Source organism: Galeopterus variegatus, unplaced genomic scaffold (genome assembly GCF_000696425.1).
Source record: "Galeopterus variegatus unplaced genomic scaffold, G_variegatus-3.0.2 Scaffold3418, whole genome shotgun sequence".
In the NCBI taxonomy this organism is placed as follows: domain Eukaryota; kingdom Metazoa; phylum Chordata; class Mammalia; order Dermoptera; family Cynocephalidae; genus Galeopterus; species Galeopterus variegatus.
The window spans coordinates 172,558-189,938 of NW_007729529.1; the positions used below are offsets into that span (position 1 = coordinate 172,558).

Here is a 17,381-nt window from a genome sequence, read left to right on the forward strand (position 1 = left end):
AGCGTTGAGTATTCTTGGCTCACAATCTCTGGCTTTTAGTATTTTGAATATATCCTCCCATTCCTTTCTGGCTTTTAGAGTTTGAGACAAAAAGTCTGATGTTAGCCTGATTGGGGCTCCCTTATAGGTGATTTGACACTTCTCTCTTGCAGCTCTCAAAATTCTGTTTGTCTTTGAGTCTTGCCAGTTTGACTATAACGTCTTGGATAAGATCTTTTTGGGTTGAATATGTTTGGAGATTGTTGAGCTTCCTGGATCTGAAGATCTGTGATTTTTCCTATACCTGGGAAGTTTTCCGCCAGTATTTTGTTGAATATGTTTTCAATGCAATCTCCTTTTTCCTCCCCTACTGGGATACCCATGACTCGGATATTTGAGTGCTTAAGGTTGTCTGATATCTCTCTCAGATTTTCTTCAATGCCTTTGATTCTTTTTTCTTTCTTTTTTTTTTTTGTCTGCTTATGTTATTTCAACCAGCCCATCTTCAAGTTCAGAGGTTCTCTCTTCAACTTCGACAAGCCTGCTGGTTAAACTCTCTGTTGTGTTTTTCGCTGAATAGCTGTGTATTTCGCTGAATAGCTTCTTCAGTTCGGGAAGTTCTGCTACATTTTTTTTCAGGACATTGATTTCCTTGTACATTTCCTCTTTCAGGTCCTGTATACTTTTCCTCATTTCATCATGATGTCTAGCTGAGTTTTCTTGTATCTCATTCAGTTTCCTTAGAATTATCACTCGAAATTCCTTGTCAGTCATTTCAAGGGCTTCTTGTTCTATAGGATCTAGAGCTTGAGACTTATTATCTTTGGGTGGTGTACTTTCTTGGTTTTTCGTATTTCTGGTGTCTTTTCTTTGATGTTTATTCATTGTGGCAGGGGTTTCACAGTCCACAGGTTTGACACTATTGCCTAAGATGATGCTGGGGTTGCCAATTTGGTATGGCTACCCCAGTGACTACTCAGTTGGACACCAGTTCCAGGCAAGTCCAAAATTGGCTACCGGGAAGACGGCGGGGCGCTCGCACCGCTCCCGTGACGGCCTCTGCAGCCAGAGCAGCCCTGGCTGCCTCTCGCCGCCCCTGGCGCTCCCGTCTCCTGGTTGCACCGCAGCCTGCTCAGTCTCTCTCCAGCTCGCGGTTCCAGCGGTGCCTGGGGCCAGGGAGGCGACAGCCCCCTCCCCAGCAAAAACTGCAGTCGCCGGACCCTGAGTCCTGGTGGCGGGGCTGCGTGGCCTGGCCAGGCCCTGAGGGCAGCCGCTCCCAGCGGCTTCTTCCTGGGGAGGATTTTGTAAATTTCACTAAATGGCGCGCACTCCAAACCTCAGTGCTTGTATTTTGAGAGTCCCCTTCAAGGTCTCAGCAATCCTTCACAGAAATCCACCTGGGTAGTAACAGCTACCCCCCGGTGCAAGCAAGGACACTAAAGATCCTGACTCACCATCAGGCTTTCTGAGTTCCTCTTCTTTCTGGTGGACTCTGGGATCCTGCCGGCGCTGGGGCAGCTCACTCCCTTCCCGCCGACATGTTCCTCTCCCAAGTTGACTATTCTGTTTGCTTGTTTTTTTTTTTTGTCTTTTTTCGTGACCGGCAACGGATCGCAACCCTCAGTGTCGCGCCCGTACCGGACCGGGACCGGCAATGGGATCGCAACCCTCGGTGTTGCCCCCGCTCCTCGCTCAGCCAGTGAGCGGCCGGTCCGTATGCGGGATCCGAACCCTCGGCGGGAGCGCCACCGTGCTTCCCAAGCGGCGCACTGCAGCAGTGCGCCACCGGGCCGGCCCCTGTTTGCTTGTTTTGAGGTAAAGGTTACCAGAGACCACTCTTACATTTAATGAGACCAGCCCCGGATAATGTGTCTTATCAGAAGTCTTAAAGCTTCTACTTATTTATACTAAAAGTAGACGTGAAAATTAAGTGAGAGTTTTGACACTTAGATTTGAAAGTTACTTACTTCTAATATATATGAATATATTTCTTATGCATTTACTTTTTAGTGGTCACTTTAAAGTCTCTGTTCATCAAACCACTTTAGACCTCAAAAGATGGCTGAAAGGTAAATAAGAGTTCTAAATTTAAATTAAGATTATGACCCTTTGATTGGCATTTGCTCTTCTGGGTCTCATATGTAAGCCCTTAGTTGCTTTGGGCAGATCAGCAGTACCTAAAAATTTTTTTGTCAGATTTGTATTTATGAGGATACTTTTAAAAGTTCTTGGAAAAACAGAATTAAAAGATAATACAAATCTTTCCATAACTTTTTGCAGACCCCTTGTATAAGGCAGCTTTTACTGAGTCAATATATAACAGAAATTTCCATTATGTCCTCAATTTGTGTTATAGGGAGAACATGAATCATTTTACATTTCTTAAATATTACATTTGTAACTTATTAATAAGATGACTATACCATGGCTAGTATTCTCTTTTAATCTTTTGCCTATATTCTGAAAAGTCAGGTCCTAAATTAAAATAACTTCGAATAAGAGAAAAGTACATATAATACTGGTGCTTGCATTTAAAATTAATACATGCTGCTCTTCATTTAAGAATACTTCGTTGCTTTTTTCCCACCTTCCTCAGCATCTATCCAAAGTGTGCATTCCATAAATATGCATCAAATAAAAGATGTTACTGACCTTAAAGGAGTAGAATACAAATTTTCCCCATTATTCCCACTGAAGTGGACAATTTGCTCTGAACTTTCATGGTTTTAGTATTCTCCAGGACAAAAAGCACTTGCAAGAAGGCTAACTAAAGTTAACTGAGATCTTGAACATAGTAAATAAAGTCAAAGCATATTGTATTTATTTTATTTGTTTTGGGGGTGTTTTTTTGTTTGTTTTTGATGCCTGGCTGGTATTGCAATCCAAACCTATGACTTTGGTGTTATCAGCACCACACTCTAACTAACTAAGCTAACCGACCAGCCCCACGCCAAAGCATATTTTAATCAATAGAAAGTTTCTAAAAGGAAATGATACTTACAACCAAATTTACAAATTTCAATCTATTTAAACTTTAATTTGTGCATTTGTGGTAATTTATGACTGCAAAACACTTTTTTCTTAGAATGACATAGTTAAAGGCACATTTCATTTGAATGCATAGTGTACCATTCTAAAATATTCTAATTTCCTTACAAAGTGCTCAAGCAGTCACATACACATACAGTAATAGCAAAATATATTTACACTCTATAGAGCTTAAAATTTTAAATTTGACTAAAAAATATATATATTTAAAACTACAGAAAAAAATTAGTGCTTTCTTCAGCTTAATTGTGTGAATATACCCTGCCCTCTAATTTTTTTAGTGATTGACTTCGATTAAAAAAACTGTACACTGTGTAGCTACAAAATGCTATGTCAGTTTTTAATGCTAGAAGGCTATTTTAGACATTGCTTTCTTTGCATACTTAAGAACCAGAAAAGGTGAGCAGACTGTACCTCAAAAGTTTTTAGTGTTTTATTTTAATGCTGTGTTAACACTGTTTAAATTAAAGCCAGACAATTAAGCTAAATTCCTCTATTGTCCTTTGCCAAGGAAATTAACTGGTATTTTAAAATAACTTTAAACAACATATTGCTCCCACTTTCTATAAGATTTTCTCCCAAAGGATCTTGAATAATAATCAATTTGTAAGGTAATATTAATTATCTCTGGACAATTTTAATTGTCCTCAGTATAATAAAAACATGCCAACATGTCGTAGAAAAGCTAAAATATTTACAAATGTTTTTAGCTCAACTCTCTACAAAATCTGTGTACTTTTTCATGTTTCTTGTAAGATTTAAACTTGAACAATTTTTAAGAGATGAGCTCACTGTGATTAAATGGTTAATTCCATATGGTTGTTAATGATTTGTTATTCCTGAGGTATAATGACCCTTACATGCTAAGCACAGGATCAAAGATGGTATTAAACTAAGGAAAACAATAAGTCATGGACTAGGAGGGAAAAATATATAAACAAAAAACAAACAAACAAACAAAGAAACAAACAAACAACTCCAGGCAAGTAGAAAGTCATGGTTTGCAAAAAGACATCCCCTACCATATAAGAATATAAAAAGCCACAAACGGATCCTCTGAAGAGTTGTAAAAAATATTTGAACAAATTACTTTTGAGACTTTTGAGGTACAGCTTTAGTGTTATAATAATTTTTTTTTATAAAATATAGACTGTTTTATCAAAAATATTTATACATTCTGTTACAATATATTGCTTTTGCCCTCTGTAACTGCCAATATAAAATCTGGATCCAGTGGCCTAAAATGTACAAATGCACTTAATGTAAATGCTGGAGTTTGAGGTGTCTGCTTGGCCACTGTACAAAAGTGATGAAGTGGTGAAATTAAATAATAAGCCTACAACACAGAATACATTACAACTTGCACATATACATGTTCACAGCATGTATACAATGATAATCCCTACGGCTTAAAGATAAAGTTCCCTTCTACAGCAGACACAAGAACAAGATGAATTAGGTTGATAAAAATGTAGAAAGAATATCAAAAAAGGGGTAATCAGTTCACTGATTTTGGAAGAAGATATGACAAAACATACTGAATGACTTTGGGAATGCATACAGGTAACACAGTATCATGGTTCAGGCTGATTAGAAGTCCTCATTCTTAACATTTTAAGTAAATGCTGATGTTCCTGTTTGTTTCGGCATTGTTTAATAAACAAAAAAATTGTTTGGCAAATAGCATTTTTGGAAAGCTATGAGGCTCTGTCACATGGTCAGTCAAGAAAAGGTAATAAAAGGTTTTCTCCTGATAAATATAGAGAATTTATAAAACATCAATTCATTCTGCTTTTAAAAAAAATCAAGCCCCAAAATATGCACAAACTACCACTGCATTTTTTCATATTACAGTAATTTCTTTAAAAACAATAAGAACATTTGCCTTATTCAAACAGAATCATATTTTGTATGAATAGTAATAGCATTCCAAGCCCTTTTTCCTCTTTTTTGTAAAACACAGTTGAATAATTAATCTTCCTTCCACTTAAGGCAGGGATATGGCAGAGCTAAGGAGTATAAAAGTGCATTTTTTTTCTTTCTTTTTTTTAAAAAATAGACTATTAATCCAAAAGAATTCATTTGTGATTTTCACGGCTGATGTTCATTCAGCTTTAACTCCATGAAACTATTTCCAGTGTTCAGATTTATGCTGAAAATACATTGAGAAGCCACTTTTCAAGAAGGTATTAGAATAGTACTTTTATACATATCTTCATGTGTTTTAAGAAAACTCAGAAGCTATTGCTGGCACAGAGAGCAAATGAAGGGTTGCTATTTTTAAGAGGTCTTCTTGTGAGTCAGTCTGCTTGGTTTCACAGTGTCTAGTAACTTAACACCAATCAGCGATGTAGTCAAAATCTCTGAACATTTCTTGCTCCTCTTCTGAAAGTATCCTTGGTTCTCGAGGTGGAGTCAGAATAGGTGCTTCTGAGGTAAATTCATCATCAAAATTACTAACATCCTCTCGACCTCTGATGGTAGGTACAAATGGTGGCTTTACTTTTTTGTCCATCAGAGCACTCCAATCAATTAGCTGGATCACAAAACATAAAATGACCAGTTTAGTTTCCTATTCCTAATTACTGTAGATTCATAAAAAAATTTAAACTTTCATACTTACCCGGAAAAATGGGTGCTTTTTTACATCCTCTGCATCTTTCTCACCAGCTCCAAGGCGACGCTCAGGATTTCTTCTTAACAGCTAACACAAAGTAAAGTAAAAAAGTTAAAATAAAACCAATAAAATAAACTTCATTGATAAGGATTCTCACAACTTTCAAAGATTTAGATATTTTTTGTTTATGTTTGTTTAGACCATGGAACATCTATGAACTGAAAAATAACTTCCCACATTCTACTGGAAAATGTCCTTCAATATAAAAAAAGTTAAGTAGTTAAAAAAAAAAATTCTTACCCTTAATTTAATTCTTACCCTTCTCATTATGGAAATGGCTTCTGTAGATAAGAACCTTGGATACCTTACTTCATCATTTACAATACTGTCAAAAACCTCCTCTTCATCATCACCAGGAAAGGGAGACTAGAAAAGATATCTTTGAGTAAGTTAAAACAAGTTTCAGTACTGTAAAATCTTACCACCCATTCAAAGTACGACCAAGATCCAGGCAGTGAAAAAGAAAAAAACAAAACCAAAAAACAAACCTACCAAAGTAACAAACAAATAAAAAATATATTATAACAAATATAAGTCACAACATATGTGTTATCTATTACCTAGATGATATACCATATACTCTTACTGAATCTTTTAAAAATTTATTATATAGATCCTTATAAAAAACATGTTCATATAATATAATATCATTTTTCACTTAATTTCATTCCATTCAATTCCACTTTATTTCATTTACTTATTCATCTATCTAGTCAGTCAATAATTTAGAGAGTCTACTAGATAGTAGTGAATATTTAGATAATAGACACAATCCTCAAGAAGCTCAACCTTGTGGAAAGACAGAAGAAAATGGGTAAGGTGGATTTAGCAATGTTATAAATGGAGGGAAGCACAGAATCTATGGAAATACATTGGATATGGCTGTGCTTTGGATTTCAAAGTCAATAGCAAATTAATGGTGGCAAAACATACTTAGAGATGAACAGGCATAATGACTGCACTAAGAAGCAGCTGCCCACAAAATAAGACTGAAAGGAACTCAAAAAGCCCCCATTGCCAGGCATATTTAATGTCTAAACACAATAGGTCTTAGGGCTGATTTTAGTGGGCACAGTATTAAAATCATTTCTCCTAATGACCATAATGACCCCAAGTAATAAAAAAGTAGTTACATTACACTTATTATGACAATCTGATGCACAAAGGGATAAACTCTCAACTATGCTGAAAAAGTGGCTATCAAATATAACTTATTGCCTCGGAATTTCAGATGGCTTAGAGTTCACTCAGATATTCTCAAAATCAGGGAACTAATGTCTAAGAATCATTAAATACCTTAAAATCACTGAAATGAGCCAGTATCTCTAACCTTATCTTCTCATTGGCTATTGAGAAAATATACGCTTACTTAGCCTCATTAGGTTTGATTTGGCTGCTTGCTTCCTACAAGGTATTAAAGAATAAGAGCCAAGCAGAATGCAGTATTAACGGAATGGGAGGAATTTTTAACCTGAAGAATCTATGAAAATGAATTCAGAATACAACTTCCTAAGGTTGAGGGGCTAATGTTATTGCTCATAATTAAGAAAATTCCAGGCTTTCAGTTATCAAAACCTTAGCTTATTCATTCATTCATCCAAAATACATGAATCAAACACCTACTGTGTGGGACAATTCTGATTTCTTTGGGGATTGAAACAGCCAAGTCAGGGGAAAATTCTATTTCACAAGGATTCTCAATCAGAATTTCAAGTGGTAATACAGAAATAGCATTTTTGTCTTCTGCTGGAATAATCTGTACTTGAAAACTATCACTCCACAAGTCTCTGAATAGCAAAAAAAATCTACATATTTGTTAAAATGTTAAAGCTCCCTGTTTCTGCAAACAGAGTGTAAGCTAACAGGGCTAACAAAAGAAGGCTACCAAATGTGTTTTAAGCACATACAAGGGTACTTCAGAAAAGTTCATGGAAAAATAGAAAAAAAAGATAATACAAATCTTTCCATGAAATTTTTGAAGTACCCTCGTATAAAAATAATCCAATACTGTGTTCAGTTGTCAACATTCATATGTCAACACTCGTAACTCCTGTATTAAGCATTACTTTATTTGCAGCTATTGCTATAAAATTATAAAGTAGGTTCATGAATTTTAAGTTTAGTTCTTTTCCCAATTACCCTCTTGTGGGGGTACTAAAGGTAAATGAAACTGCAAGAAGCAGCTGTGAAGAAAGAGCCAAATCCATTGTCTTCTATCTTTTAAGTAATCAAGAGCTCAATCAATTAGAAGATCTTTTTAAAAATATGATACAGGAGCTTCCTCACTTGTTCTCTGTCAAATCTTCCAGTGGCTTTAGAATAGGAAGAAGTAGAATCAACTGGACATTTAATTCTGTAGTATTCTGTAACAAAGTCACACCTTTTGCATGTTATCTCTAATATGGAGAGTAAATTTTAAGCACCAAATTTTAACTTGGTAACAATTAAATCTCATGCTTATTTGAATACTACATCTAAAAACCAAAAAAGGAAGGGGAAAAAAGAGTTCAGGCATGCCAGAGCTTACAGAAACAACTATTATGAGTACTTCAGGCACTCTCAGAAAGTAAAGACCACTGTGGATTAGGGCTAAAATAAATCTTTCCATCCTGAACACCTACAGCAACTTTTCTAAATAAAGGTGAAAAATTTAGATCTGGACTACTGGTCTTAAGAATAGAAACAGGGCTGGATGAATTCAATACTCTATCCTGGAGCAGCAAAATAGAATGGTTTAGAGATAGATTCTGAAGTCAGAGTGACAGGGTTAGAATCTCAGCTCTACCTCATGAGCACTGTGTGACTTTAAACACATTACTAATCTCTATGTGTCTCCATTTATGCATCTGAAAATGAGCATAAATAAGACCAGTAATGAGATTATAAAAGGGTGCTAAAAAATAACATGAGCTAATATTTATAAAGCACACAGTATAGTGCCTAGTGCATGGTAAACATCATTCTAAACTACCATTTCTTCTCCTTTTCCAGAGTATCCACTCCAATTTGACACACCAAAGGGGCTGTCCGTTTGGATAAACTAAAATTATTTGTTTGTCTGAGACAAGCACAGAGCACAACTTTAGAAATTTCTAACATTCAAGAATTTGATCATTTATTCATTTTGCTGCTTATTCATGCCTTGCATGTACAAGACAGGTTGTTGGCAATGGGGAATAATGAACCAATCCCACAAAATAATTTTTCTTGTATCTCCAGATCAAGGCTCTTTGAGTAGTTTTCAATCACCAGTTAAAGGACTTACTCTTTTTCCCAGTCCCACTCCAATTTATCCATTCCTAATAATCTGTAACACAATACATTAGCCTCTTATAACTGTTTTATTTATTTAACTGTTTTCCTAAATGGTAACAATTTCTGTGTACAACTCAGTATCCCCAGAAATTTATTTAAGTTAATCTGCAGAAAACAGTAGGAAAAAAAGGTTAATCTTTTCAACTTTGCTCTACTGTTTTTGAAGGTAACATTTATTTTTGACCAATGTATAGGTAACTTTTCTTTACATGTACAGAGTACATTCTTTGTATTAGTCTTCCTGCTATTCCACTCCCTATGAAGTGATCAGTTATACATGATTATGTCTTAAAACACAATGCTAGATAGCACAATTACCAAAACACAAAGAACTATTTTCAAAGCATTGGTAATGCATTCCACAGATCATATAAAAATCTAAAAAAACTAGTGAAGATATTACAGAAGCATAGCCTATTATTAGTATACTATAAATACTAATAGAACTTAAGCTCCACTTATGCAGGAGATATATTAAATGGTTTTATAAATTACATGTTTTGTTGTTTCAATCATCTTTCCTTTCTTGATCCTCATCTATTTCATACTGCTTACTTACCTCACCAACGAGCATTTCATATATAAGTACACCAAGTCCCCACCAATCTACGGCCCTTGTATAGGATGTTTCTGTTAGTACTTCTGGGGCCAGAAATTCAGGAGTGCCACAAAATGTGCTTGTTCTATCTCCATATCCCATTCCTGAAAAAGGTAAAATTTAAATATTTGTTAGGAAAGAAAAAAATTTAGCATAAAAATTAGAAGTTATCCTTAGGAAGCAAAATTATAATTGCACATTTGTGCATGGTGACTAAACTCAGACACACCAAAGACTTTTAAAGAAAATGAACTGGTATAGAGAAAAGAGTGCAATAGCAACTCTACTATCTAATTAATTGGTAAAAATAAATAAAATTTCCATGCTTCTTTGTAGTAACTTATTTTCTGTTTCTTGTCATTACTTTACAAGGGATGTTAAAAAGTTACAACAAAATGAATGATTCTGAGCTTCAATTTCTATTTATTCAATCTTTTAAATAATTTTAATTTACTTCATTATAAAAATAAGTACAGTTTGAAAAATACCAAAAAGCAAATCCTTGGATAATCAAAAGTTAACCAAATGTGTCATATAATATAGGGATATGGGATTAATATTTTATTTTATTTAATTAATTAATTAATTAATTTTTAAAAAAGATGACCGGTAAGGGGATCTTAACCCTAGACTTGGTGTTGTCAGCACCACACTCAGCCAGTGAGCAAACGGTTGGCCATCCCTATATGGGATCCGAACCCGTGGTCTTGGTGTTATCAGCACCGCACTCTCCCGAGTGAGCCACAGGCTGGCCCTGGGATTAATATTTTAGCTAACCAGTTTTCAAATGTTCCTCACAATTTACTAATACATTAATCAAATGTACACTCTACATATTGAAGATACTGCCTTTATGTATTCCAGTGCATTAAAACCTTTATAAGTGTCACCTTATGAAAGAATTTGAAAGAAAAGCTCAATTCTAAATTTAAAAAGGTATGCGTATACTATGACTACAAAACATAAGAGCATAATTAGATATACTGGCACATTAGGATAAATGAATTTTTTTTTTCGCACAATTTCTTTAACATTGTCACATTGTTTTTTATTTTCAATAAAATATATTTTTCAAAAAGAGCGCTATACTATCTATATAAGTTCAACACAAGGCTTGCACAATTTCTTTAACATTGTCACATTGTTTTTTATTTTCTTCAATAAAATATATTTTTCAAAAAGAGCGCTATACTATCTATATAAGTTCAACACAAGGCTTTTAAGTGACTTGGCTAAAATTAGGAAAAAGATAGTTAACAAAGACAGAAATAAAACTTATGTTTCTTGACTTTTATTCTGTGCTTGGTTTACAATTAGAGCATATTACATATGGCATATTTTTAGGAAATAAGTACTCTAAATTTTTGCCTTATCTTGTTTATAATAATTTTATAAAATCTGTGACATTTTAATGTGTGTGTGTATATATATATATCTCATGTCAATTATAGTAATATATTTCATTCATTCTGATAAATTTTCTTGTCCTGATAGTTATAAAGGAAGTTGGAAGTGGACCCCATTAGCTACAAATTGGTAAAACTCCATAGAAGTGGTTAACATCAGGCTCCAAAGTAATGAAGACCTGGGTTTAAATTGCAGCTCTATGCTGTGCTACTACAGTAGCTAAGAGTCACATATGGTGACTGAACACTTGAAACATGGCTGGTCCAAATTGAGATGTGCTATAAGGGTCAAATACACTCTTCATTTCAAGACTTAGCATGAAAAAAATGTGAAATATCTCATTAAATAATGTTTAACATTGATTATATGTGGAAATGATAATAATTTGTATGTATTGGGTTGAATAAAATATATTATGAAAATTTAAAAAATGAATAAATAAATTCCAGCTCTGCCACTTGTTAGCTATGGCAGTTTGGGAAAGTTGTCTAATATTAAAGCCTAAGTTTCTTCACCTGATCTTAGGGTTAACAATACTACCTATCTTCATAAGATTGTTATGAATTAGGAGATCACAAATATGAAGCATTTGGCAAAGTGCCTGACACACAGTAAGAGCTTAAAATTTGTTAGGTATTTTTATTATATCTACAGAGTATATTTTTATGATAATGAAGAAAAACACATTTAATAAGTCTGTTGATTCAATACATATTTTCTGAGCACCTATTATGTTCTCGGCACCTGTACCAAGTATAAGCACACAAAGATGAGAGTAAGACATGGTTCTTTTTTTTAATGAGCTTACGGGAAATAGGAGGAAAACTGATATATACCGATAATTTTATAATAGCCTAGTAAGAGCAAGGTAATGTGGAAACACTAAACAAGGGCACCTAAAGCAGATTTGGGAGTTAGGGTAGGAGGAGAGGAATCTCTTGTTTGGGGAGGTGACACCTGAGTTGAATCTGAAGGATGAGAAGATGACAGTCAGCAAAGAGAGTTGGGATGGGTGATACTGCTGGACAGACAGAGACCACAAGCAATTCATTGTTGCCGAAGCAGAAAGTACTAGACAGAGAGCAGCAAGAGATGTGGCTGGAGAAATAGGCAGGCAGATCAGGAAGGGCACTGTATGTCACGTTACCCTAGCCGCATAAGAGTTTTCAGTAGAAGCATGCCATGGTCAGATTTGTATCTACATGGGGCCTTTAGCATTTTAGCAATTACATGGCAGATTGATTTGGGAGAGAAAAAGACTAGGGATAAGAAAGGTTAAGAAGTTATACAGCAGTCTTGTCAAAACAAGATGGCAGGCAGCAGCACTAGATAGGAAATGACAGATTTAAGAAATACTCAGAAGGTAAACATCAGCAGAATTTTGTGAATAACTGCATGTGGAAAGTAGGGAACGGGACAGAATCCAGAATAATTCTACATTTTCAGATTGAGAGACTGAGAGGATTGTGGTACCCTACCTGAGGAACAGAAACTATTTTTGTTTACATTGCACTTGAGTTGTCTATTGATTATTCGGATAGAGATGACTAGTAGACAGTTGAAAATATTTATATTTTTATGTATTTGAAACTCATAGGAAAGGAAATAATAAACTTAGGAGTCACTAGTATATAATTGCTCATCAAAAACTAGAAGTAAAGAGCAGTGGGCTAAGGACAGACTGAAAAACAAAAGCATTTAAATCAATAATATTCAACACAGAGAAGCTCAATTAAAGAAAAAACCACCAGATTCTGCAATTAGGAAGTCACCAGGTATGTGATGGACAGATATTTATAAAGTTCATTCATCCAACTACTTATTAATTGAACATTCACTGAATACTTAAGATGTGCCAAGCACTGTGTTACATGCTATAGAACCAAAGCTGGGTATGAAATAAGAGCTACGAGCGTGAAGGGAGAGACAGACAATGTTAAGTTACGATATAATGTATTAAATATAAAGATAAGAATATCTATTTACAATATGTTTGGTACTGTGCCACATATTTATCTTTAATTCTAACAGTACTTCTAAACAGGAAGAAATACGTCCATTTCATAGTTAAGAAAACAGACTGAAAGAGGTTAAAAGTAAGTTTTCCAAAGACACACAGCAAAGAAGCAGCAAAGCCAAGATTCCAACCTAGTACATGCCTAAGCCCATGATCTTTATGCTTTCTTATGATACCTCTGATCCAAATTTCCCCAGTTTATTTATTTACTTTTGAATATATAGAAAATATTCTTGAGATATCTATATCTATTTTTTCCTATTTAAAAATGTTAATTGTTTTAAGCAGCTGGAGAGAAGTTATTAGGCCTGTGTAATTCACTCTGTACACTCACAGCAGAATGAAGTTTGTTGCTTAATCAATAGTTTCTTAAGTAGTAACAGAATAATTAATAATACAAAGAGAATCTTAGTCTTACACTATGATTTCTAGAAACCTAACCTTATTTGTACCCACAGATTAAATTCTTAATATGATAATTAGGTTATATGAGCAATCTGCAAAGTCTTAATGAAGAATAAATTCAAGTTAAAAATATATTTTGTTTTCCACAGACAAACCTGAAGACTACCAAAGTACAAAAGAATAGCAATCTATTAGAAAGAGAACTTTCAAATACCCAATTACCTTCTTTGCAAAGACCAAAATCAGCAATTTTCACAAAGCCTTCTGTATCTAGCAATAAGTTATCCAATTTCAAATCTCTGTTCAGGATGAAAAAATACAAAATGAAAAAAGAAAAATCAATAAATCAGTAGATAACATCGTAAAAAAATAATTTCAATAAGAGTCCTACTTTCTCTTTACTAAAATGAGTTTTTCAGGTTATGATTTGAGATTTAAATACTATATCACAAGTATTCATTTTCTTCCTTTTGGCAAATCTATTGCTCTGTATAATATAGCTTCTGAATAATTTTTCCACTGTTATAAAGAAAAAAAAAAGAATATTAAAAAAAGGAATATTTTATCTCTTCAAATATATATTTTAAAGCATGTAAGGAGTTTAAATACTTTGAACTCAGGTTTTATTAATTTGTTATTTGTGATAATCTTAGTCCAAGTTTGAAGTTTGCCTATAAACCATCCATAAGAAAAAATTGACAAGCTAAAATATCAAAGAGAAGGTTTAACTTTCTAAGAGAACAATTCAAAATAAAGAGAAAGCTATCCATCCATACTGACTGATTACAAATTAAGCAAGTTGAAAATTGACATTTAAGTAAAATAGGACCATGAGGGAACTCTTACCTTTAAAACATTTTTAGAAGTTTGAATAAACTAATAGTCTCTTAATTCTGACTGGCCTTTCCATAATTTACTTGGTTTTGAGCAGTGTTATTCAACCCAATAATTTGTCTGGTCTAGAGCAGTGCTATTCAAAGTGTAGCCCATTTAGGTGCTGTTACGGGTCTGCAATTTGATAAGGAGTTTGTGCCAGTACATAAATCAATTATGTCACCAATATAATACTTAGTTCAGTTGACAGCAAGACTTCTTAATGAGAGAAGCAATGTGATGTTTTACACTCTGGCACAAGCTACTTATCTCATCATGAACACATTTTAAATAGTACTGATCAACAGAGGTTTTCTGCAGTGGATAAGTTGAACACAAAATACAATACTGATGAATATTGTTGGTGAACTGTGTTATCACAGGCCAAGTTATAATTTGACTATTTTAATTAGGGAATAGACAAAGGATCAGGAACAAGGAAGTTCATCTTATAATTGCTGTGTTGACCACATATCTTTCAAATTTGGGGTTTGACGTTTTCAGAGGTCGCTTACCCCATGAAGGAGAAAATTAAGAAGTTGGTTAAACAAAAAATATCCTAATTATTTTTAACTCTAATTCACACCAAAGTAAGCCATTAGAAAGTATCAAAAATTTACTTACCTATAAACAATTTTGTGCTCATGTAAATATTGCAACCCAAGAACTACACATGCAGCATAAAATCTGTTTGAAGAAGTAAATCAAAAGAAGTTTAATAAATTTCATTGCTCTGGAATCTCAGATTATATCTTTGTACTTCTAAGCAGAACTCTGTAGTTAATTAATTTAACAAATATTTATTTAGTCCTTACTACATACCGCACATTGTCCTACGTATCAGGGGTAAAATTAAAAAATGAGAAAAGTAGTCTCAACAATGGAAGCCATTAACTTTGCCTAATGGAATCACTAAGGACCAAAGAGGGAACATATGATCTTGTTCTGTAGGAGGAATTACATTGTGCTATAAGGACAGAAGGACAGTGTGACAGGGAGAAGTGTTGTTTAGGAAAAACAGGGTGTTCCCCTAACAGAGAAAAGGAATAGAGGTGTAAAAGACATAATATGTTTGACAACTAGTAACAAGTTTGGTGTAGCTGAAGTAAAGGATGAGTGTATATAGGGAAGTAGTAGCAGGAAAAGACAGCCTAGGTGAAGAATCTTTAATGTCATATTATGAATACTGAAATTTCTTCTTACTGATAAAGAATCAAATCATTGATTCTAAGATTCAATGAGAACGATTACATTTATGTTAAAGATTTTTCTGATAATGGTGTGAAGGTTGGAGTAGAAGTTGGTAGAGATCCGGAGGAAAAAGAATAGATAAGGCTTTTATGATAGTACAGATAAAAGATCATGAGAACATCCAATATAGTGGCAACAAAGAGAGTAAGAGATGGATTCAAGAGAAACTTAAAATTAGCATGACAGGACATAGTATCTCAGCTGTACAGAATGAGACCTGAATGGTTAGAGAGGTACTTCAGATTTGGAGTACTGCAATGTAGCATATTATTCTTGCATTTCACTTGTACTTCACTTTGTCTTTTCAGCAAAAATAAAAGTTCCTTAAGGCAGAACTACATTTTATAATTTTAGATTTCTTCAAAAAACAAAAACAAACATAACAAAACAAAAACAAACTAATTCCCATGGTAGGTGGCACAAGGTTAGGCATAGTCTAAATGCCCTGCTTTTAATTCTTATATATTTAGCAAATGAATTATTAGTAGCCTTCTACTACTTTCGGCTTTTGCCTCCTTTTTGAATGCTTCACTATCCATTAAAACTAACCCATATTTCCTCGTCTGAAACTTGAAGATTATGACAGTACTACTACTACCCGCTCTATATACCTTTAATGGTTATAATGAGAATCAGATAAAGGATTGAAAGTGCTACACAAATGTCAGTTGCCATTTCATCAGAACATAGATGTGAAATGGAAATTCAAGAGTAAACTCAATAAAGACTGACTACTGGGTTTATGTTTTTTATGATTTGGGATACATTTTGGAGATACAATTGACTAGACTTGTTAATGGTTTAGATGTCATAGGTGAGGAAAAAAGAGGATCAAGCATGACTCCTTAAATAACTGGTAGATGGTACTGCTGTTTAATAAGATGGGGAAGACTAGAAAAATAGCAGGCCTGAGGAGTGGTGACGTAGTAGGTGAAATAGGAAGAATCAGGAGTTCAGTTTGAGATGCTAAATGAGATAACTATTAGCTATACAAATGGGAAAGGTGGCTGCTGAATATTATTAGAGTTGGAAGGTGAGGGAAGAGGTCAAGGTTGGAAATACAAATTTGGTAAACAACAACATGCAGGTTATAGCTATTTTTTTTTTTTTTTTTAAGATGACCAGTGAGGGGATCTTAACCCTTGACTTGGTGTTGTCAGCACCACGCTCTCCCAAGTGAGCGAACCAGCCATCCCTATATGGGATCCGAACCCGCGGCCTTGGTGTTCTCAGCACCGCACTCTCCCGAGTGAGCCACGGGCCGGCCCGCAGGTTATAGCTATTAAGAGCACTTTCCTAGGTTCAGATCCCAGCTCCACCATTTAAGAATTATAAAATTGGGATAATAATAGGGAAAAAATACATATGCATATATAACCTCAAGTGTTTACTATTATTTATTTTTATGTATTTGAATAAGCAAAACCTTCACATACTATTGAATTTAAAAACTACATAAAGGGTTTATAGTGAAAAGTCTGCTTTCTACCTCTTTCCTTGGATACAACATGCATACCAGTTTCTTTTATATTTTTTCAGAGACAATGTAAGCACAAGCAGGTAAATACTTGATATATATTCTTTTAAATTACCCTTTAAAAAAGCAAATACAAATATTTTATACACATATTACAAAAGAGTGATAAAGACTCTTTTGCACCTTTTTTCACTCAACAATACATTTTGAGTACAATTTGTCTTTAAAGCCATGGTCCTGGATGGCATTCCCTAGGTAGAAAATCTAACAGCAAAAAAGAAAAAGAATTTTTACTAAAATGAAATAAAACTAAATTGTGTATCTGAATCATCAA

General features: G+C 34.2%; 1 protein-coding gene across 1 annotated transcript in view; it reads right to left on the reverse strand.

The window, feature by feature from the left end:
* Window positions 1-2,987: 2,987 nt before the first annotated feature.
* Window positions 2,988-17,381, reverse strand: part of PKN2 (protein kinase N2) — a gene marked incomplete at its 5' end in the record, with an annotated part of 54,033 nt that continues 39,639 nt past the window's right edge. The window contains 6 exons of the mRNA XM_008584999.1: window positions 2,988-5,563; window positions 5,651-5,731; window positions 5,963-6,070; window positions 9,579-9,721; window positions 13,669-13,745; window positions 14,944-15,006. Of these exons, the coding sequence (XP_008583221.1) occupies window positions 5,360-5,563; window positions 5,651-5,731; window positions 5,963-6,070; window positions 9,579-9,721; window positions 13,669-13,745; window positions 14,944-15,006 (676 nt within the window). The remainder of the gene's footprint in view (window positions 5,564-5,650; window positions 5,732-5,962; window positions 6,071-9,578; window positions 9,722-13,668; window positions 13,746-14,943; window positions 15,007-17,381) is intronic.